This window comes from Schistocerca piceifrons, chromosome 4 (genome assembly GCF_021461385.2).
Source record: "Schistocerca piceifrons isolate TAMUIC-IGC-003096 chromosome 4, iqSchPice1.1, whole genome shotgun sequence".
Classification (NCBI taxonomy): Eukaryota; Metazoa; Arthropoda; class Insecta; order Orthoptera; family Acrididae; genus Schistocerca; species Schistocerca piceifrons.
The window spans coordinates 239,399,750-239,424,167 of record NC_060141.1 but is presented as its reverse complement, the minus strand read 5'-3'; the positions used below and the strand labels follow the sequence as shown (position 1 = coordinate 239,424,167).

The 24,418-nt window shown below is 36.3% G+C and overlaps 1 protein-coding gene across 1 annotated transcript in view; it reads right to left on the bottom strand.

Annotated features, from left to right (window-relative positions):
• The window catches only part of LOC124794822 (solute carrier family 35 member C2), an 87,628-nt gene that overhangs the window by 17,143 nt on the left and 46,067 nt on the right, over positions 1–24,418 (bottom strand). The window contains exons 4-6 of the mRNA XM_047258482.1: positions 18,882–19,000; positions 13,333–13,466; positions 1,683–1,858 (exon numbers count right to left, since the gene is read on the bottom strand). Coding sequence (XP_047114438.1) covers positions 1,683–1,858; positions 13,333–13,466; positions 18,882–19,000 — 429 coding nt within the window. The remainder of the gene's footprint in view (positions 1–1,682; positions 1,859–13,332; positions 13,467–18,881; positions 19,001–24,418) is intronic.

The following is a 24,418-nucleotide window of genomic DNA, read 5'->3' as shown; positions in this document are numbered from 1 at the left end:
GTTAACCAGTTTTTGGCTTACAAGACCATCTTCAGACATTTACTAAGTATTTTCACCAAAGAAGTTACAATGTTTGTAAACAACATTGGAATAGAAGTTACACGTCTAGATTGAAGCAGAGACATACAGTAAGTAACATCTTTGACTGTGGTGGCAATGCATTGAAAAAGTAAAAAATTGAACAGTAAATAAATAAAAATGGAGTAGACAGGAAAAATCTTTAACACAAAATAGGAACAGCATGCCTTCATAATAGTTTCTATTAATAAACAAAAATAATAAAATAAAATGAAATTAGTGCTTGGCAAGGCTGCTTCAGGAGGTATAAAACATGGAGAGTGATACATAAACCAATTAAAACAAGAAACAATTATCAATGTAACTACAGAATACATAAGGAACTTAAGCAATATCAATGAGATAAACAGAAACAGAAATAAATAAATGCAGGAAAATGGAGTTTGAGGGAACATACAGTAAATGCAATCTTTGAGAGTATGGCGCTACTGCACTTTTAAAAGGTAAAAAGGCTGAACAATATACAAATACAAAAGGATCAAACAGGAAACACTGACATTATATTCAAAACTGTGGCTATGTAACAGTTTGCATTAAATAAATGAACAAAGTAAAATAAAATTAAAAAAAAAACAATATTTGATGAGACAACTACAAGAGGTACTAAACATGGGCAGTAATACAAGTACCAGTTAAAAGAAAGCCTTAACAATTGAAACTAGTCTATATGGAGTAAATAGACAACTTCAATAAATCAAAAGAACTTAATGAATACAGGAAAATGGGAATATGTAGGAACAGGCAGTGTGGGAAGTAATGAACAATAGAGATGATTATATGAAGTTTAGGAGAGGGGAAATGGTGAGCTGTGCCTGGTCATTTAGGACCAAACAACAATCTAAACAATGGGTTACCATGGGAGAATCTGCGCCAAAAAAGGCGAAGACCGTTCCTTCGGCCGAAAAGGTTATGGCGACTGTCTTTTGGGATTCGCAAGGGATAATCCTCATCGACTATCTGGAAAAGGGTAAAACTATTACATGTGCATATTATTCATCATTATTGGACCATTTGAAAACCAATCTGCAAGAAAAACTCCAGCGATTGGACCTCAAAAAAGTCTTTTTCTATCACCACAATGCAACAGCACACACCTCAGCAGTTGTTGCAAAATTAATGGAAATAGTATTCCAACTCGTTTCACATTCCCCCTATTCTCCAGACTTGGCTCCCTCGGACTACTATTTGTTCCCAAATTTGAAGAAATGGCTGGCAAGACAAAGATTTTATTCAAATGAGGAGGCGATTGCAGCAACTAATATCTGTTTCGCAGACTTGGACAATTCCTGTTATTCGGAAGGGATCAACAAATTATTAGAACAGTGTTGGATGAAGTGTATAAGTCTAAAAGGAGACTACGTCGAAAAATAAAAAAGGTTTACCCCAAAAATGTAAGTAGTTTTTATTTTTGCACAGACTTTTCAAACACCCCTCATATTTCACTCTTCAAAAATTTGGAGAACTTAATTTAGTTTTACATCCAATTTGCCCAACTCTGAGGTGTAATGTAAGTACATGCTTGGTAAAAACAGTACACAGATATACAGTAAACTTTCACACAGCCATCACTGAAACAAGCAGAACAGAAAAAGGGGCCAACTTACCTTGACAATCCCAGCAATAGATAAAGTAAGACTTGATGTTTGGCAGACTACTAAAAATTCTGCAATTTCCATCAGATACCCAAGGATTGCTCCAAACAGAACAACACCTGCAGAATGAAGAATTTGGCTGGCACTATGATATCGGAATGTGTGACAGCTGCTTGCTATGCTATGACCTGCAGAAAATAAAAACACTACATAATAAGCTAATAAAGAATGTAAAATGCAAGATCACATCTGATATCACTGCACCAGCTTCATAACCAAATAAGAAGTACTGTTTATAAAATATAATGTTTTTCTAGGTTTTAGTGCGAATATTCATAGTAAAGTTTCAAACAAGCAAAAATAAATTACGAGTACAATATCAAGGCAGTTGAGTATGCATCGAATAGATATAAAAGATTTGTTACCTCAAAAGTAGTTCACACAATCATCAAAACATTTATGCTTTGGAAGCAGAACAATTAAGCTTCTCCTTGAAAAAATTCTTCAAGCACTAACAAAAGTCACAAACCCAGTCACACACATCTTTGCACATTCGAAGCTCTGTGTGTGTGTGTGTGTGTGTGTGTGTGTGTGTGTGTTTTATGGGGGAGGGGGGGGGGGTGTTATTTGAAAGTTGTAAAATAATAGATCTGGATTGTAAAGAGGATGCAGTAGTCAGGATGATCTGTAATGCTACTAAATAGCGACATGCTTGAAACTGGCCTTGGCAAGAAGTTTTTGTCAGGTATTCAGTTGGAAAATATTTCAGCATCAGCCCTCCAGTTTTAAATTTTTCAGATTTTATGCTGTATGAAATACATTAAAATAATTTTGCAAACAGTAAGATGAACAATGCGTGCAACTGCCTATACATGTGGATTTGTTAATGGTGTAAGACTAAAGTCCATATTTACCCCAACTTTTCAGGGACATATAACTCCTGCGAATTTAAACACAAATAGTATTGATGTTCTTGTGTTCTGGCACTGTGTCATTATTTCAGTATGTAGGTATCCAACATTTCAGACTTTTTTCTGAGGCCTTCCTCCAAAAACTGAGTGCATACTACGACGCAAATTTAAGAATAGGAAGACGAGATAGATGAAGATGAGATGGCAGATATGATACTGTGAGAAGAATTGGACAGAACACTGAAAGACCTAAGTGGTAACAATGCCCCTGGAACTATCAGTTTAACAAAACATAGTTGCAAAATCCTTACACAAATGTTTACAGAATAATGGAAACGATAAAAGCCAACCTTGGTGAAGGGCAGTCTGGGTTCTGGAGAAATATAGGAACATGTGACACAATTCTCACCTTTTGACTTACCTTAGAACATAGGTTACAAAAGAGCCAAACCCGTATTTATAGCATTTGTAGACTTACAACAAGCTTCTGGCACTGTTGACTGGAATACATTCTTTCAAATTCTGTAGGTAGCAGGGTTAATTGTACAGAAACCAGACGGCAGTTATAAGAGTTGACGAACATGAAAGGAAAGCAGTGGTTGAGAAGAGTGTGAGGTAGGGTTGTAATCTTTCCCTGATGTTATTCAACCTGCACACTTGATCAAGCAGTAAAGGGAACCAAGGAAGGATTTGGAAAGAGAATTAAAGATGAGAGAGAAGAAATAATTGTGTCAAAGATGGCAAAAGATTTGGATGAACAGTTGAATGGTACGGATAGTGCCTCAAAAAGAGATTATAAGGTGAATATCAAGAAAAGTAAAACACAGGTAATGGAGTACATGCAAATTATATCAGGTGATGCTGAGGGAAACCAAAAGTAGTAGATGAGGTTTGTTATTTGGGCAGTAAAATAACAAAGGATGCCCAAAGTAGAGAGGATATAAAATGCAGACTGACTACAGCATGGAAAGCATTCCTGAAAAAGAGGAATTTGTTAACAGTGGATAAAAACATAAGTGTTAGGAAGTCTTTTCTAAAGGTATTTGTCAGGAATGTAGATTTGTCTGGAATGTAGCCTTTTACGGAACTGAAACATGAACGATAAGCAGTCTAGAAAAGAAGAGAATAGAAGCATTCGAAATGTGGTGGTCCAGAAGATCAGATGGGTAGATTGCATAACTAATAAAGAGGTGCTGAATAGAATTGGGGAGAAAAGAAATCTGTGGTACAGTTTTTCTAATAGAAGGGATTGTTTGACAGGAGACATTCTGAGACATCAAGAAATCGTCAACTTAGTATTAGAGCAAAGTTTGGTAGGAAAAAATTGTAGTGGGAGACATAGAGACAAATACAGTAAGCAGGTTCAAATTGGTGTGGTTTGCAGCAGTTATTTGGAGATGAAGAGGCTTGCACAGGATAGAGTAGTGTGGAGAGCTGCAACAAACTAGTCTTCCAACAGAAGAGCTAACTAAAACGTTTACCATATGTATCACAGAAAATGTTAATCATAGGCTGTTCACTCAAATTAGAGAGTGAAGAAGTAAGTGGTGGGGTGTGAGTGGCACTTTGTTTGTGTTTGAGTAAGCAAACATAAACATATGCAAGGTGCCATTTACACCCCATCTTTTAGCACTTGTATCCATGAGAACACTTTCTCCAATCATGGCAATGATATCGAACAGCCAATAATGCCCTTAAATTTGCAAACATTTGACACTGGGCCCTTGTGTGTAGCCAGTTCATGGATTTTAACTGGGCCCTGGATGTTTTCCTCTATTTGTCTTTCAGATGATCTGCCTACATACAACTGTCACATTTTTGGATGATCTGGACTGACTGGATTCACTTCACCTTCAATCTTCCATACAAGTTTCTCTGTAACATTTTCCCATTAGGGAAATCCAGTTTAAACAGCAGTAAACATATTTTCTGTTGCATACTTGAAGTACTCATTACCAGTCTTCCGTACTGTTAATACACTATGTGATCAAAAGTATCTGGACAGCTGGCTGAAAATGACTTACAAGTTCATCACGCCCTCCATCAGCAATGCTGAAATTCAATATGGTGCTGGCCCACCTTTTGCCTTCATGACAGCTTCCACTCTCACAGGCATATGTTCAATCAGGTGATGGAAGGTTTCTTGGGGACTGGCAGCCCATTCTTCATGGAGTGCTGCACTGAGAAGAGGTACCAATGTCGGTTGGTGAGGCCTGGCCTAAAGTTGACGTTCCAAAACATCCCAAAGGTGTCCTATAGGATTCAGGTCAGGACTCTGTGCAGGCCACTCCATTACAGGAATGTTACTGTCATGTAACCACTCCACCACAAGCCGTGCATTATGAATAGGTGCTTGATTGTGTTGAAAGATGCAATCACCATCCGCAAATTGTTCTTCAATAGTGGGAAGCAAGAAGGTGCTTAAAACATCAATGTAGGACTGTGCTGTGATAGTGTCACGCAAAACAACAAGGGGTGCAAGCCTCCTCCATGAAAAACACGACCACACCATAACACCACCGCCTCCGAATTTTACTGTTGGCACTACACACGCTGGCAGATGACGTTCACCGGGCATTCGCCGTACACACACCCTGCCACTGGATCGCCACATTGTGTACCGTGAATTGTCACTCCACACAATGTTTTCCCATTGTTCAATCATCCAATCTTTACACTAACAGCAAGCGAGGCATCATTTGGCATTTACCGGCATGACGTCTGGCTTATGAGCAGCCACTTGACCATGAAAACCAAGTTTTCTCACCTTCCACCAAACTGTCATAGTACTTGCCATCAATCCTGATGCAGTTTGGAATTCCTGTGTGACGGTCTGGTTAGATGTGTGCCTATTACACATTATGACCCCCTTCAACTGTCGGCGGTCTCTGTGAGTCAACACACAAGGTCAGCCTGTACGCTTTTGTGCTGTACGTGTCCCTTCGCATTTCCACTTCACTATCACATCGGAAACGGTGGACCTAGGGATGTTTAGGAGTGTGGAAATCTTGCGTACAGACGTATGACACAAGTGACACCCAATCATCTGACCACGTTAGAAGTCCTTGAGTTCTGCGGAGCTCTCTCACAATGTCTAATGACTACTGAGGTTGCTGATATGGAGTACGTGGCAGTAGGTGGCAGCGCAATGCACCTAATATGAAAAACGTATGTTTTTGGGGGTGTCCGGGTACTTTTGATGACATAGTGTATGTTGTTTCAGGACTCACCAACGATAACTTAATAGTGAGCGTTGGACAATAGATTTGAAAGTTACAAGGTTGAATTCTCAGTCAACCCTGCAATTTTTTTTTACCTGTTATTGGTTCTGATGATGATTTGTTAAAATGAAAAATGACGAATTTCATCCTGGCTCAGAGTCCATCTTAAACTCTGTGTCACCTTACAACTGGCTGGAGAAGATGGTTCTCAAATTCTGAAAGAAGGTATGAGTAGACATCGGATAGTGACATTGTGATGAAATCTCAAATAAACCACTGGAAGCAATTTCCGTTTCTCCTTATATCTGGGACATTTTGAATGGCTCTTCCTGACCAACACCTTCTATAACTTTCCGGTGTCTTGACCATACTTTTTATTATTTCCAAAATCGCCTTACATGTTTTGACATTCCATCATTTTCACAAGCTGTAAGTACAACACACAAGATATGAAAATAGGTCACATTTCATCAAGGCATCATACACTGTTATATTTTGACTAAAGTTCAGTCTTGATCACGTCATGTATGTTTTAATGATACAGGTGACCGGTTTCGGTTCTTTCTACAAAACCATCATCAGACCTGTGGATAAATTTTAAGAAATACTAGATACCAATCTTTAAATAAGACGAAAGTGTCTAATGATGTCAAACTTTAACAAGATAAAATAAAATTAATTATACCCTGGCTCCTTTATGATGGTACATTTCTTTTGCCATGGGTATAACTAGTCTTATATTTTAAAAAACAAAAGAGTAGATGCTTTTATTATAAAATTTCGTCAAAAAGGTCGTAATAATATTTTTCACGAAAATCTAATTGTTCATTGAGCAGCATTGATGATTTGGTTTTCAAATGAGCATATATCTCGATTTCTTCTAGGATATTCATAACTAAGCCTTTATTTGCATAATGAAGAACTTGTAAATTCTGTTGTACTGTCCCCTCAGCATGATTATTGAATGCTACATGATGACCAAATACGGACTTTGTTCGTGAGGTACCCGACGTATGTTCTTTGTACCTTACTGCAAAATTTCGACCTGTTTGGCCGATATATATTTTCTCACAGTCTCTACATTGGATCTTGTACACTCCTGATCTGGTAGATTTTCCATTATCTTTACTTACAGTATGTCTTAATTTTTGTTGTAAAGTATTGTTAGTTGTAAATGCTATTGTTATTCCAGAATTTTTGAATAAATTAGTAATTCTATCTGATATGTTTCCCATATATGTCATCTTCATATATTTTGGATTACCTATTAGTGGAGTACTTTGTGATTGTTGTACTTTATTAAAAATGATATCTACCTGTCGTGTGTCAAAAGAGTTTGTTTTTGCAATTTGTTTTAAGATGGTCATTTCCTTTTTGATTTCATTAGTTTCTAGTGGTAATTTTAGTATTCGGTGTATCATAGACTTAAAAAATGCTTTTTTATACTTGTCAGGATGACATGATGTGGCATTAATAATAACATCAGTGGTTGTAGGTTTCCTGTATATGGTGAATAAATGTTTCCCATTGTTATTAGTTATAGTGAGATCTAGGTAGTTAATAGATTTTCGATTTTCATGCTCAACTGTAAATTGTAACTTTGGATGCATAGAGTTTAATTTTATAGCAAGTTTCTCAATTTCATCTTTTGAACCATTATAAAGCAATAATGTATCGTCTACATATCGCTTGTAATATATGATTTTATTTGCGATATCAGGGTTATTTTTCAGGAATTGCATCTCAATGTGGTTCACGAAAATGTCTGCAACTGTCCCAGCTAAATAATTACCCATTGCTAAGCCATCTTTCTGACAATAGATTTTAGTATTAAAAGAGAAATAATTGTAATCTAAAGTGCATTCAAGCAGTTCTATAAATTCGATTATTTCTTCTTTAGTCATATTTTTGTATTGTATTAAGTTATCCCTAATTATATTAATCGTCTCATTAATGGGTATATTTGTATATAAATTTTTAATATCTAATGAGGTGAAACTTGCACTAGTTGGAATGTCTATATTGTGGATTTGTTGTGCTAGTTCATAACTGTTTTTGATACTGAAATAGCTGTCATATGTATAGAACGCTTTCAAAATTTTATTAAGTTTCATATTTAGTTTATATGAAGGACTTCTTTTGTAGTTGACAATAGGTCGTATAGATTTCTCATTTTTATGCAGTTTAATCTGTGATCTTAATTTAGGTATTTGGGGATTCATATTTTTCATCATATTCTTTTCTTCAGGGGTCAAGAGGTGATTATTTTCATCGATCAATTTCTTGATCTTTAGCTGGAACTTTGGAGTGGGATCTTTAGTTACTTCAACGATCCCATTTTCATTAAAAAATGAGAGTGTTTTAAATATATAACGTCTTCTTTAATAATAACAAGGGTATTTCCTTTATCGGCCTTTACCACAATTGCTTTCTCTGCTAGTAGTTTATTATTGATATTTTTAAGTGTTTTATGTTCAGTTTTTTTATGCAGTTTATTTTTCTCTTTTAAAATTAAATCCTTCGTTTTTAGGGCTATCTTGCATGCTTCGGGTTTATTTACTTTCGATATTTTGCTTGTTGCTATAACATCAGCAATTATGTGTTTAGCATTCGTATTATTTAGCGGGGGAGTTAAGTTATATTTTAAGCCTTTGTCAAGTAGTGATATTTCGGACTTTGTGAACTGAATATCTGTAAGATTCATTGTCCTCGGATAAAATTGATGTATATTGTTGACCTTTTCTAAAAGCTCAATGAACAATTAAATTTTCGCGAAAAATATTATTACGACCTTTTTGACGAAATTTTATAATAAAAGCATCTACTCTTTTGTTTTTTAAAATATAAGACTAGTTATACCCATGGCAAAAGAAACGTACCATCATAAAGGAGCCAGTGTATAATTAATTTTATTTTATCTTATTAAAGTTTGACATCATTAGACACTTTCATCTTATTTAAAGATTGGTATCTAGTATTTCTTAAAATTTATCCACAGGTCTGATGATGGTTTTGTAGAAAGAACCGAATCCGGTCACCTGTATCATTAAAACATACATGACGTGATCAAGACTGAACTTTAGTCAAAATATAACAATTTATTGATCACTGCTTTCCAAAAATGTCTACCAAAATTGTACAAAATTTGTCTAGTCAGGCAATTGGAAATTACAAAAGGTTTAGAAATATTAGAACCAAAATTATGAAACTTGGTACGAAAATTAAATTTAATAAAACTTGCCTCATGAAACATATCATACCAAAATATGCTAGAATCAATATCCAATCCAAATCTAGTAATGTAACATATGTACAACAAAAGAGTAGTATTTTATGGATTAAATCTGAAATTAGAGAAGCTTTTAAGATAAAAGATCTTTTAAGTAATGAACTCTCACCCTTGATTTTTTCTATTTTACTAAGCAGCATTGATGAGAAAATAGGCTTTTTACGTAAGGCGATTACCCAAAGACATAAGAGAAAAATTGATTTACTCGTAGCTAAACAACAAAATAAGCTTTTAGAAAAGGTCAACAATATACATCAATTTTATCCAAGGACAATGAATCTTACAGACATTCTGTTCACAAAGTCCGAAATATCACTACTTGACAAAGGCTTAAAATATAACTTGACTCCCCCACTAAATAATACGAATGTTAAACACATAATTTCTGATGTTATAGCAACAAGCAAAATATCGAAAGTAAATAAACCCGAAGCATGCAAGATAGCCCTAAAAACGAAGGATTTAATTTTAAAAGAGAAAAATAAACTGCATAAAAAAACTGAACATAAAACACTTAAAAATATCAATAATAAACTACTAGCAGAGAAAGCAATTGTGGTAAAGGCCGATAAAGGAAATACCCTTGTTATTATTAAAGAAGACGATTATATATTTAAAACACACTCATTTTTTAATGAAAATGGGATCGTTGAAGTAACTAAAGATCCCACTCCAAAGTTCTAACTAAAGATCAAGAAATTGATCGATGAAAATAATCACCTCTTGACCCCTGAAGAAAAGAATATGATGAAAAATATGAATCCCCAAATACCTAAATTAAGATCACAGATTAAACTGCATAAAAATGAGAAATCTATACGACCTATTGTCAACTACAAAAGAAGTCCTTCATATAAACTAAATATGAAACTTAATAAAATTTTGAAAGCATTCTATACATATGACAGCAATTTCAGTATCAAAAACAGTTATGAACTAGCACAACAAATCCACAATATAGACATTCCAACTAGTGCAAGTTTCACCTCATTAGATATTAAAAATTTATATACAAATATACCCATTAATGAGACGATTAATATAATTAGGGATAACTTAATACAATACAAAAATATGACTAAAGAAGAAATAATCGAATTTATAGAACTGCTTGAATGCACTTTACATTACAATTATTTCTCTTTTAATACTAAAATCTATTGTCAGAAAGATGGCTTAGCAATGGGTAATTCTTTAGCTGGGGCAGTTGCAGACATTTTCGTGAACCACATTGAGATGCAATTCCTGAAAAATAACCCTGATATCGCAAATAAAATCATATATTACAAGCGATATGTAGACGATACATTATTGCTTTATAATGGTTCAAAAGATGAAATTGAGAAACTTGCTATAAAATTAAACTCTATGCATCCAAAGTTACAATTTACAGTTGAGCATGAAAATCGAAAATCTATTAACTATCTAGATCTCACTATAACTAATAACAATGGGAAACATTTATTCACCATATACAGGAAACCTACAACCACTGATGTTGTTATTAATGCCACATCATGTCATCCTGACAAGTATAAAAAAGCATTTTTTAAGTCTATGATACACCGAATACTAAAATTACCACTAGAAACTAATGAGATCAAAAAGGAAATGACCATCTTAAAACAAATTGCAAAAACAAACTCTTTTGACACACGACAGGTAGATATCATTTTTAATACAGTACAACAATCACAAAGTACTCCACTAATAGGTAATCCAAAATATATGAAGATGACATATATGGGAAACATATCAGATAGAATTACTAATTTATTCAAAAATTCTGGAATAACAATAGCATTTACAACTAACAATACTTTACAACAAAAATTAAGACATACTGTAAGTAAAGATAATGGAAAATCTACCAGATCAGGAGTGTACAAGATCCAATGTAGAGACTGTGAGAAAATATATATCGGCCAAACAGGTCGAAATTTTGCAGTAAGGTACAAAGAACATACGTCGGGTACCTCACGAACAAAGTCCGTATTTGGTCATCATGTAGCATTCAATAATCATGCTGAGGGGACAGTACAACAGAATTTACAAGTTCTTCATTATGCAAATAAAGGCTTAGTTATGAATATCCTAGAAGAAATCGAGATATATGCTCATTTGAAAACCAAATCATCAATGCTGCTCAATGAACAATTAGATTTTCGTGAAAAATATTATTACGACCTTTTTGACGAAATTTTATAATAAAAGCATCTACTCTTTTGTTTTTTAAAATATAAGACTAGTTATACCCATGGCAAAAGAAATATACCATTATAAAGGAGCCAGGGTATAATTAATTTTGTTTTATCTTGTTAAAGTTTGACATCATTAGACACTTTCATCTTATTTAAAGATTGGTATCTAGTATTTCTTAAAATTTATCCACAGGTCTGATGATGGTTTTGTAGAAAGAACCGAAACCGGTCACCTGTATCATTAAAACATACATGACGTGATCAAGACTGAACTTTAGTCAAAATATAACAATTTATTGATCACTGCTTTCCAAAAATGTCTACCAAAATTGTACATCATACACTGAGCAGAATATGGTTTTGTAGCTAAATGAACTAGTTCTCTCCTATACATGTCCCTTAGTCTACATGCAACTGTTATTTCAATTCTAACCCTTGTTACTTTGTAGACTATTTAATCCTGGCTGCTATCGTGGATGTTGCATATTTTGGTAGAATTCTCTGGAATAAATGTGTTTTGTTGAAGTATATTTTCGTCCTGTACTTCAGCTAAAAGAGCATATTCCACTCACCATATTGTGTCTCTAACCAATGGCAAACTGTAACATACTTCCATATCTTTTGAAATCATTTTTGTATTGTATGAGGGTTGCCCAGAAAGTAATGCACTGAATTTTTTTTCTTAGCCAAAAACAATGCTACAAATACGAAACATTACTTATGTATTATTTGAAGTCTCCTGAGACAGCCAAGTATCCGTCACTTCCGACTAATAGTGTAGCTGCAGGACAGCTCCAAAAAGGTGTGTGTAAGGGTTGTATGTTACAAGCAACGTGCCATCATTGATTTTCTCACTGCAGAGAAAGAAAGTGGGGGAATATTCACAAATGCTTGTGCAAAGTCTAGGGACATCTGCTGTCGACAGAAGTACAGTTAGTCACTGGGCATGGAGGGTGAGATCATCAGAAGGCGGTTCGGTGGATCTCCACAATTTGCAGTCGTCAGGGACACCACCTACAGTGGACACACCTGAGCTAGCCCCTTCGGACTTCCACTTGTTTGGGCTATGAAAGGATGCCATTCGTGGAAGACATTTTAAGGACGATGAGGATGTGATTCACACAGTGAAGCACTGGCTCCACAAGCCAGGATTCGTACTGACAGGGCATACGTACCCTTGTTTCGCGCTGGAGGAAGGCCATAGAACAGGATGGAGATTACGTGGAAAAATAGGGTGTGTAGATAGAACACCATTCTTTCGTGAGTGTAATTATCATTACGTTCAAGAAGGAATTGTTGAAGAAAAAATATGTGGTTGATTACTTTCTGGGCAACTCTCATATTTTATAGTCTTTGAAAATGGCTGAATGTCAAAACGCAAAGGAAAATTTGGAAATTATAAAAAGTGTGGCCAAGACATTTGAAAGTTATTAAAGTGCATCCAAATGGCTGCTTTGTCTCATAGAGTTCCATGCAAATTGCAGCAACAACCTTTTGATAAGCATCCCATTTTAACAAGTTTAAACCTGTGTCTTAGAATGGGACACAAATGTGGACAGCTGCCTTTGTGGACTACGTGACCTCATCTCACTTGCTGAAAGCTTTCAGTAAAGGTCATTTCAGCCCATGCAGAAAGAAAATGGCATCACCTTGACAAGGCATGAACTTGTGTGTCAAGTTGCTATTACAGTATCTATGGGTTTCCAGATGGCTGTCCTCCCTCCTCCCTCTACTTCTTCCTGGCTCTATAGAAAAGACAGTAAGAATATGAAAGAATGACATTTTGGGACAGGTGAAGTAAAGTTTTTACATGTAATTGGAATGACTGAAGCCCACAAAAACAAATATATCTGAGAACATCATTACAAATTGGGTAGAGAGTTATTCTCAAAAGTGACTGTAATGAAGGAAAAAGACTTAATTTTATACGACTTTTTGCTGATACATTTTTATAGCAGCTACCTTTACGTTCACAAGAAAACTCATAAAATTAACAAGTAGTATCATAACGGTAGTTTTTTTTATGCATTTGTGAATTACCTTCAAAAGCCACTGCAAATGGTAGAACAGACACAATCATCCAAGGCTGTACATGGTATACCATGTCCACTGGATTTGACAGACCTAATTCTGATTTCTGCATGATAAGCTGAGCTAACGTCCAGCGAAGGCCACTGAAAGATTAAATAATACACTTTGAAGTAACTTATCTTTATTGACAGTTATACAATACAAATGAGGCATTCCTGAGTTACTGTTTAGCATGTGATTTCAGTCTTGAAATAATCATTCCAAATTTCTTTGCCTCTTACTGCACAGAAGGAGTAAACACAAAAAACAAATAAGTACTTGCAGGCAAGAAAACATTTGTGGTTGCCAACGACACACACTGAAGCAGGTCTGGCTGAGACAATCAAAAATACTAAAATCATACATATTTCATTTTTGAAAAGGTAGATCATGACTCAGCACATAGCGGAAGCATCGAGTTGCAGACGGCACAATGAAAAAGAATGTTAGAACTATTTCAGTTTTTGGGCAAAGTCATACTTCAGTAGTAGAAAACTCATACAAATATGCACAAGTGTGTGCCAGTTTGGTAGTGCAGTCAGGTCTTAGCAACCAGAGACAGTGGTCATTTCGGTGTGTGAGTTGTTCTTATGGGAGTTTTCTATTTCTGAAGAAGGACTTTGTCTGAAAGGTGAACTATTTATAGCATTGTTTTTCACTGTGTCTGTCTGCAACACACGGACTTCTCTATGTGGTGAGTGGTAACCTATTCTTTCCACAATGTTGTTATTCCAACAGGGACTTTCCATTGTTTGATATTATATTTTTGGTTTGATTTCTGTTTCTTGTCCAAGCGTTTTATATCCTCACAGAACTTTACTGTGCATGATTTATACGAGGGCTATCCACAAAGTACATTACGTTTTGGAATTAAAAATAAATAAAGAATTGGAAATTTTTTTTATTATATACAGATGGAAGCCACACTTAAATACTACTTTTCTACATAGTTGTCATTTAAATTAAGGCACTTATCATAGCGATGGACAAGCTTGGAAATTCCATCGTCGTAAAATTCGGCCGCTTGCGCCTTCAACCACGTAATGACTGTCTTTTGGGACAGAAAAGGTGTGATTTTCGTGGATTTCCTGGAAAGAGGCACTACAATAAACTCTCAAAGGTATTGCCAAACTCTGCACAACCTCAGAAGAGCAATACAAAACAAGCGCAGGGGAAAGTTGGGCTCAAAGATCTTGCTGATTCACGACAACGCCCGGGCCCACACGGCAAATGCACTCGTGAAGTTCTCGAATCTTTCAAGTGGGAGTTGTTTCCTCATCCGCATACAGTCCCGACCTGGCACCGAGCGACTTCCACTTATTCCCAGCAATGAAGAAGTGGTTGGCTATGCAGCGTTTTGATGACGATGCACAGCTTCAAGAAGAGGTAACCACGTGGTTGAAGGCGCAGGCGGCCGAATTTTACGACGAAGGAATTTCCAAGCTCGTCCATCGCTACGATAAGTGCCTTAATTTAAATGGCAACTATGTAGAAAAGTAGTATTGAAGTGTGGCTTTCATCTGTATATAATAAAAAAAATTTCCAATACTTTATTTATTTTTAATTCCAAAACGTAATGTACTTTGTGGATATCCCTCGTACTTTACACTAGAATGTCATACAGTTTTGTTCATTTTTTTACACTTTTCCTGTCTACTTCTGTTTCTTTCTCTCTTTAAAGAGCCTTTGAAGGAGCCTACATTCTAGAGACTGTACACTATTTCATTTTATTACTAGCTATGCACTACTTTCTACAACTGATTCATAAGGGCTATTTCAATGTGCTTTTAGATCTCATTTATTAGACTGATTTTTTTTTTTTTTTTAATTTTATGTTTTCGCTTTAGAATTGCAGAAAAAGCTACATTAAATACAAGAGTGTATCACTACTTTAGTGTATAAATAAAATAATTTATGTTACAAATGTAACATAAATTTAACATTGATAATACACATAGAAAGTGCCAAATTTGATGAAAGGCAAAATGTGCAGCAAATCGATGATCAGAACCATTAAAAATGTCTTGTTTTAATAAATTACATCCACACACTTAATTACTTTGTGCAAATTGACACATCATAATTAATGTAACTAAAAAAACTGTCATTAAAAGCACTGAATGAAGAACCAAAAATTCATTATGAAAGTAAGTATTTAGTTGACTAAATGTGAAGCCAACGCCACTCTTCTTATAGCAAAAATTGTGATGTACCTAAAATAAAAGTGGCGAGAACCATTGCCTCTCAAAAAGTGGAAAAACTTACAGTCTAGAACCTGCTGGCAGAAAGTGCAGAGCTGTCAAATATTTATAGATAAAAAATTCTACATGAGGCACAGTATGAGTTTAGAAAGTACAGATTTCCCAGCACAGCAACAGTGAGGTTTGTAGCTCCTGTAACAACAACACTAGCAGACTAGGATTTGTTGTTGACATTACGAAGGCATTTCAGTGTGATTGTCACAACAAATTAATAGAAAGAATTTTGTTGCTAATGTGTAACAGGTAAAATGGCTGAAATTATAAAAGCATTTGAGACAGATGAGACACAGTAGAAGTTTATGCAGGTAAAACACATGACAAGCTTATAGCACGTTCAAATAATGTATGGCCTAAGTTATTCCATTATCATTCCCAGAGTTTCATAATGAAAAATCATTATCTAGTCTGTCCTAAACTTGCATTAAAGTCTCCCATTATCACCGTGTAGTGGGATTTGCTGTAATTTATCTAGTTCTGTAACTCTCCACATATGTCTTCCAGCTAATGATCAGAATTCAGCTTGTTTACTTTCAAAACCAGGATTGCTATTCTACCTAAAGTTCTTGTTTACAATGAAATTTACATCTGACTACAACACCCCCCCCCCCCCCCACACACACACACACACACACACACACACACGAAAGGAATAATAATTGTGTTCCTCTCTAATAAAAATATATGTCTTGATTTTAATTTTAGTTCATCTTGTTTTTCTCAATGCACATGTAATAACATTACTATATTCAATTTGATCTTACTTGTTTTCTTTCTCAAATTTACTGACCTATCTTCAGATCCCGATGTTCACCAAATAACTAGTTGGTTTCCAGATCCCATACTATACTGTATTTAATTAAACTTTGAGACATTAGGTGCAAGTGCAGAGAGAGATTGGTATGCCCTGTGGCATGAAGCTATTGCCTGAGTTTCCTCAGTACACTACTGCCAACATTCTCTCTGCTGGCTCGTACACCAATCTCTTATGAACTCATACATCATTAGGGCATCCAGCCAACATTCCAACCTGTGGTACACCAGCCTTTCATGGCCTGAAGTTCCATGATCACCTGCACTGTGCTAAGCCCTGACAGAGCAGTGCTCCTAGCAATCTCAGCCCAGACATGAGTGCTTCTGAATGTGAACAGTTCTTATGCTGCATTTTTATGTACATTACATCCTTGTCCCTTTGATGTGGAAGTAAATAGTGCCCTCACAGCTTCAATCTCCTGCAAAAGGCAAGGTTCGGAGTTCAGGCATGGCCTGGTACATAGTGGCAATAAGGTCATTAGAGAGGAACACAAGCTCAGAGAAGGGGATAGGAAAGAAAGTGGGTGTGCCTTTTCACAGCAAACATCTCAGAATTTGCATTAAATGCTTTTGGAAACTCATGAAAAATTTAAATCGAGATGACTGTGTGAGGAATTAGCTCCATTCTGTGTTAACCACTACGCCACCTTTCTCAGTTCAAAATCAACATAATAACTGCCGTAATGGTGCAAAAATGCAATTAATGGGTACTTACAATAATAATAATAATAATAATAATAACAACAACAGTAGTAGAAGTAGTAGTAGTAGTAGTAGAAATTGATAAGTGTTGGTAAAGAAAAGGATCTCCAAATTGAAATTACAATCACATAAAAATTAAAGAACTTCCACTTACCAGAGAGTAATAGATACAGACAACAACAGAAGACAACACAAACACAACCATCTGAAACCACATGTCCTGTCGTCTAGCAAAAGAGAGGAAAAGTTTGGAGGAACTGCGGCCATTTAGGAATTAAGTGGGAGAGCTATCTCATCTACAATTCAGGTGCAGGGGGACACAGTATAATAGAATGAAAAGGAGATCTACAATCATTGTTTCTGCAAAGAAATGAGAACAATTAAAATCATTTTAGAACCTCATCAAAATTGGGGAGCATATCAATGGTACTTGCACACATGGTAACTTGGATACATCTTCCTCCAAAGTTGAAAGCGGTAAATTTTCTGCTTTTCTTGAACTTCATGGATTATCTCCATACCTGCTATTAACTCTTTTGTGGCCATCTTTGATATTAATAATGTGCTATAAAATTATGAGACTGAATTTTTGGCCAATATGTACCTCCAAGAGGTGAAATTTTTAGTCCTGCTGAAAACTTAAGTAGTTTTCATAGCCGAGACAGAGAGAGAGAGAGAGAGAGAGAGAGAGAGAATGTTCTACAGCATCGCAGGAGAGCCTCTGTGAAGTTTGGAAGGTAGGAGACGAGGTACTGGCAGAAGTAAAGCTGTGAGGGCAGGGTGTGAGTCGTGCTTGGGTAGCTCAGATGAGCACTTGCCCCCGAGAGGCAGAGGTCCCCAGTTAGAGTCTCGGTCTGGCACACAGTTTTAACCTGCCAGAAAGTTTCATTTCAGTGCACACTCCACTGCAGAGTGAAAATTTCATTACTAAAGAGGATGTCACTCAGGTCACAGGATGAGAGGGACCCACTTGTTGTCTGAGTGGCCCGCTCCTCCTCTTTCGCCTTAGCCAACACGTCCTCCTTTCCCCCTGCGGAAGGAACTAATAGGAACAAAAGTTAGAATAGTTCCTTTTATTTTTATATGTGTATACTGGTATTATTCCAGGTAGGAATATCAACATTGTAGGAAAAGATATATTACTACTTACCGTAAAGATAACATGCTATGTTGTAAATAGGCACTATTAAAAGACACTTCCACGCAAGCTTTTGGAAACAGCTTTCATCAGAAAAAGGGAAACACACACATGGCATTCTAGACTATGGTGCCGGAGTTGGTGGTCATGTGTGTGTGAGGTGTGCTTGCTTGTGTGAATGAAGGCTTTGGCTGAAAGTTTATGTGTAAGTGTCTTTTAATTGTGCCTGTCTGAAACTTACCATGTTATCTTTACTGTAAGTAGCAATCTATCTTTTCTTACATTATTGGTAGTGCTAAAATTTTTGCCTCCTGAAGTAATGGCCAACAACTATGTCTCATAATTTTGTTTTTCTCAAGTGAAATTTTCTATACAATCACTGATGTGCTACTTGTTTTATGAAAATATTACCAACAAACTGTTATATTTATGTTGAGAGCAGGGTCTCCAGCTGAAATTAATTTCGATTACCATTTTCTATGTATATATTTTTTTAAAAAGATGTTTTAAACAGGTGACAAAAGAATAGCACCAAGACTGTTGCAAAAATGCATCCAAAGCTACTGTAAGAATCATTTATAAGATAGAAAAATCTGTTTTTTACGAACCTCATGAATGAAGCAAGCAAAGTGATCATGAAACCTTCCAAGCTGAACTGAGTGGCTTTATATGTAAAAAGAAATAAACCACTTGATATCATCAAAACTATTGCAACCAAAGACCAAGACTGAAACATAAAGAACAATGTTTGCATTAGAGGAGTGAGAAGCACACACGCGTTCTTAAGAGTCATCATTTTATAGTGAATATACTTTTTTCCGTTCCTTTTTCTTGCCATTAATAATAGAAAAGCCTCATCATTTAGGAAAAATAAAAAAAAAACTACAAAATTCTGATACACAGTAATTAAGAAGTATCAAAATTCAGATCATCACAGCCAGATTTTTAATTATGGTTTCTTTACTGGAAAATTACTCATAACATCTGTATACTGTCATTAAAATGGATCATTTTAGCCAATGTAGATATCAAAACACAACTCTATCTTCAGGGCTGCAAATGACTTCTGAGGGGCCTTCATTGTAATGTCAACATGATGAAAATGCATGAATGTAACCCCTTGCTTGCAAATGACATTTGAGGTGACATTGAGGTTACACACACACACACACACACACACACACACACACACACAAATTCATTCACCCAAGCAAGTATAGTCAGTCTGTAAACTCAAGGGCAAGCAGTGCTTTTGGTGGGGAAAGTGGCCTTTCCTGGAAAAACCCTGTCACTGGCCTACAGGGGCACCCAAAATCAGTTGCCCATTACCTGTTTTCTGGTGTAGATCAGCATGCAATGATATGCGTCGATTCTGTTAGTGTGATCTTATTTGCCAGCATCAGTCAGTTAACTTTGTGTACATACTGATACATTTCGATATCCGGAAGCTATGGATAATCGTCCTGCTTTGCAACAAAATGTGCAGAATACGAAGAAGAGGAGCTGTGTGTGGAGTAACGAGCGTTCGATCGCCTCTAATGTTATTACAGTGTGTGTTAAAGATGTGCCACAAAAAGAATTGTTGACTAATATTACCTGTCCCAATTAAAGGGCTGCAATTTATGCAGATATCAGCCTCACCACTATAATACAAAGCATAAGAAAGGAACACGAAAATAAATCACAAAGGAAAACTAATAATTTTGGGACAAAACCCATCTTTATAGGCAGTTTCACAAAATTGGTCATCCGACAAATGATGGAGGACTTTAACTTAAATCAAAAAATAGTGCCAACATTATGAAAATTGCTTACTGCCATAAAACAAAAAATCCATTTTTTTTCAGCAGAAGGATGTTTTACACAACACTGCTTGAAATGGAATTTACCTGGAAAAAATCTGTAAGTAAACAAAAGATTCTGGTAGAGAGAAAGGATATAATTGACTGGCGATATAAGTGCTGATCCAAGTGAGAAAATTAAGGGGGCGAGGCAGAAATTTCTTTTATATCAATGAAACTTAGGCGGACAACAACATTGCTTACAGCAAATGTTAGCAGGGTCCTGACATTGATGGCTTTATGGACACTGTTAGCAGATGCAATAGGATTATTGTGGTCAATACTGGATCGACAGATGGGCTTTTATCCAACGCACTGTTAATTTATAAAGCGGGATATGCAACAAGGGTCTACCATGGGCAAATAAACTACAAAAATTTTTCAAATTCAGTATTGACTAATTCCACATCAGCCACCTGACTGTGTTACTGTTATGGACAACATTTGACATCACAAGAACAAGCATAACAAAGCTGCAAATAGGTTCTCGAATAAAAGGGAAATGATTGATTGGTTATTAAAAAGTAAGGTGGAAGCTGATTTGTCAGTGAGAAAACCAAATTATTTGATTTACTGAAACAACATAAGCCGGAAAACAAAGTATTTGAAACTAATAAAATACCTGAAGCTCATGGACACACGGTGCTGTAGCTTCCACCATGTAACTGTGACTTAAATCCAATTGAATTGGCATGGGAAAAACTCAAATCAGAGGAAGAAATATTCTTGAAGATATTTGTATGACGAAGTTATTGCAGTTGGTGAAAGAAGGTATGTAGCAATTTTCTGAGTTTTCGTTTCTGATTGCAAACTAAATTTTACAGTAACCAAAAAAATGCATATAGAAACACTAGTCCCAATTGTTACAGGTTTTGAAACTATAAGTCAAGATGACTGGAGTGCATACTGCCTCTACATAGAGAAACTTGAAAGAAAGTACTGGGATAAGGATGGGATTACTGATGACATAGGCCTACTAGACGCCCTAGTTATTAATTTAAATAGTGACAATGTTGACAATAATGACAGTGACACTGTTGATGATGACCTCTACAATATGATGTATGTAAACAGGCAATGAATAATTTCTTAAAAAAATACCGTATGTATGCTTTCAAACCATGACCATGAATCATTTCTTAAAAAATGTGATATGTATGCTTTCAAACCTTTGTCCATACACTACAAATTTTCTCTTGGTAGGAATGTACTACATGGTAGTAAAAGTGATAAACAGTTTTCGAAGATAAATGCAGTCAAATATGGTCCAAAGCAATAAATATCTTTATCACTAGTTGTACAAAAACAGCAATAATTTAAGAACTTCATGCAAAAATTAATTAACTTTTTCCTAATAGAATGTGCTTATGGGACAGTAGCATTTGAATATATTCTATCACTAAATCTCTATCTTGGTTACTATTCAAAACATTCCCAATTACAGACTACACATTTATGCCAGTGTTTTTCCAATTCACGAAACACTTATGGAACTGTTTCCCTGGGATAGTTTAATGCTATCTTAAGGACACATTTTTAATCTCATCTATGTTTGTAAAGCCACTGCCCTTTAAGGTCTGTTTTGCAATGTTTCCACCACTTGTAACCTGTTGTTTTACTCATAGCAGACTCACCACAAGCAATGTTTAATGTTTCTAAGAATTTGATGCACTTTATTCTGTTCTTATAAGAAAATTTAATACAGATTCTCTAATCTATACAGGGTGTTACAAAAAGGTACGGCCAAACTTTCAGGAAACATTCCTCACACACAAAGAAAGAAAATATGTTATGTGGACATGTGTCCGGAAACGCTTACTTTCCATGTTAGAGCTCATTTTATTACTTCTCTTCAAATCACATTAATCATGGAATGGAAACACACAACAACAGAACGTACCAGCGTGACTTCTAACACTTTGTTACAGGAAATGTTCAAAATGTCCTCCGTTAGCGAGGCTACATGCATCCACCCTCCATCGCACGAAATCCCTGATGCGCTGCTGCAGCCCTGGAGAATGGCGTATTGTAACACAGTCGTCCACAATACGAGCACGAAGAGTCTCTACATTTGGTACCGGGGTTGCGTAGACAAGAGCTTTCAAATGCCCCCATAAATGAAAGTCAAGAGGGTTGAGGTCAGGAGAGTGTGGAGGCCATGGAATTGGTCCGCCTCTACCAATCCATTGGTCACCAATCTGTTGTTGAGAAGCGTACAAACACTTCAACTGAAATGTGCAAGAGCTCCATCGTGCATGAACCACATGTTGTGTCGTACTTGTAAAGGCACATGTTCTAGCAGCACAGGTAGAGTATCCCATATGAAATCATGATAACGTGCTCCATTGAGCGTCGGTGGGCCCAATCAAGACATCACCAACAATGCCTGCCCAAACGTTCACAGAAAATCTGTGTTGATGACGTGATTACACAATTGCGTGCGGATTCTCGTCAGCCCACACATGTTGATTGTGAAAATTTACAATTTGATCACGTTGGAATGACGAAACTAAAATGAGCTGTAACATGGAAATTAAGCGTTTCCGGACACATGTCCATATAACATATTTTCTTTATTTGTGTGAGAGGAATGTTTCCTGAAAGTTTGGCTGTACCTTTTTGTAACACCCTGTATACAAAACAAATAATCATTGATATTACCAAAACACATGTAACAATTTTGACAGCCGACAATAGACTAAATACCCAATATGCTTCACATTGTACAGATACTTTTCAGACATGTTTACGAAGAGAGTGACAAACAAAGTAGTGCGTACTGGACTAATACAACAAGCGAAATTATTAATTTCTCGTTACTTTTTAAAAACTCTTCGTGTTGCAAGAATTCTTCTGTTTCAACACAGCCCTTCAAAGAAAACTCCTACCTTTAAGTAGTAATAAAAAGTAATAACAAACCTTAAATTCTATAGGTTGATTGCACTATATGGGGTTCATTTTACGAACAGCAGTAGAGGAACATACATTCACATGAACAGGTTTTTGGTTCTTCGTTTGTAGCAGAATCCTGACTTCTGTTCCTATGTTAATATTATTTACTCTATAATGTTGTGTTTCCGAAGAAGCTACCAGTCTATCATATTCCTTATGGCCTTAACGCATTTATCTGAAATAAACGCTGCTGGGACGAATCTGTACATGGCATCGCCACAGATTTAAAGCATGCGTCATGGCAGGACCAGTACCACATTGTGAAACAGCCTGCAGAAGCACCTTCTGACGTAGAGGGGTAGGCAGAGTGGGGACTCGCTCGCTCACTCTTCAGTTTACCGACACACTAGACACCTCAAAAATCACAACTCCAGCTCCAGCAGCTCAGAATGGAATGTGCTTGAAGCATGCTTGCTTTTGTGTGTGTGTGTGTGTGTGTGTGTGTGTGTGTGTGTGTGTGTGTGTGTGTTGTTGATATTCCAACCTGGGCTTCCTTATGTTACTTATGCAGCAGACATGTTGGTTTTCAATGGCCACCTGAAGTCCTGAAAATGAAGCTGTGATGCAAGATGTGGCTTCACCGTCTCAGTGACCAAGAAAAGCTACTATGGCTAACATAAAAAAGAGGTTAATTTTACTCTTACGGTCAAACTGAAACTATGAAAAGTTGATTTTATATAGCAACCAACAAAATAAAAGCTGCCATTTTGAACCTTTTACTGCTTTATGTCTCGTGGACTGGCATAAAATTAAAAACACATTGAAACAACTAAAAGTATAACAACTGTTAAGAAGTTCATTAGCAGGCATGCATCCAGGAAGGAAAATGTACATACAGTATCATTTATTAAGGAATAAAAATTTTTAAGACACTATGTGATTACTGCCAAGACTTAAATCATTGCATTACCGGGGGCATTTTGTGAGCAGGACACCAAATGTCAACATTTTCCCTGCAGAATATTGACATAATGTCAGATTTTAGCAAACAAAAGTACATTGAAACTTCCTGGCAGATTAAAACTGTGTGCCCGACCGAGACTCGAACTCGGGACCTTTGCCTTTCGCGGGCAAGTGCTCTACCATCTGAGCTACCGAAGCACGACTCACGCCCGGTACTCACAGCTTTACTTCTGCCAGTATCTCGTCTCCTACCTTCCAAACTTTACAGAAGCTCTCCTGCGAACCTTGCAGAACTAGCACTCCTGAAAGAAAGGATATTGCGGAGACATGGCTTAGCCACAGCCTGGGGGATGTTTCCAGAATGAGATTTTCACTCTGCAGCGAAGTGTACGCTGATATGAAACTTCCTGGCAGATTAAAACTGTGTGCCCGACCAAGACTCGAACTCG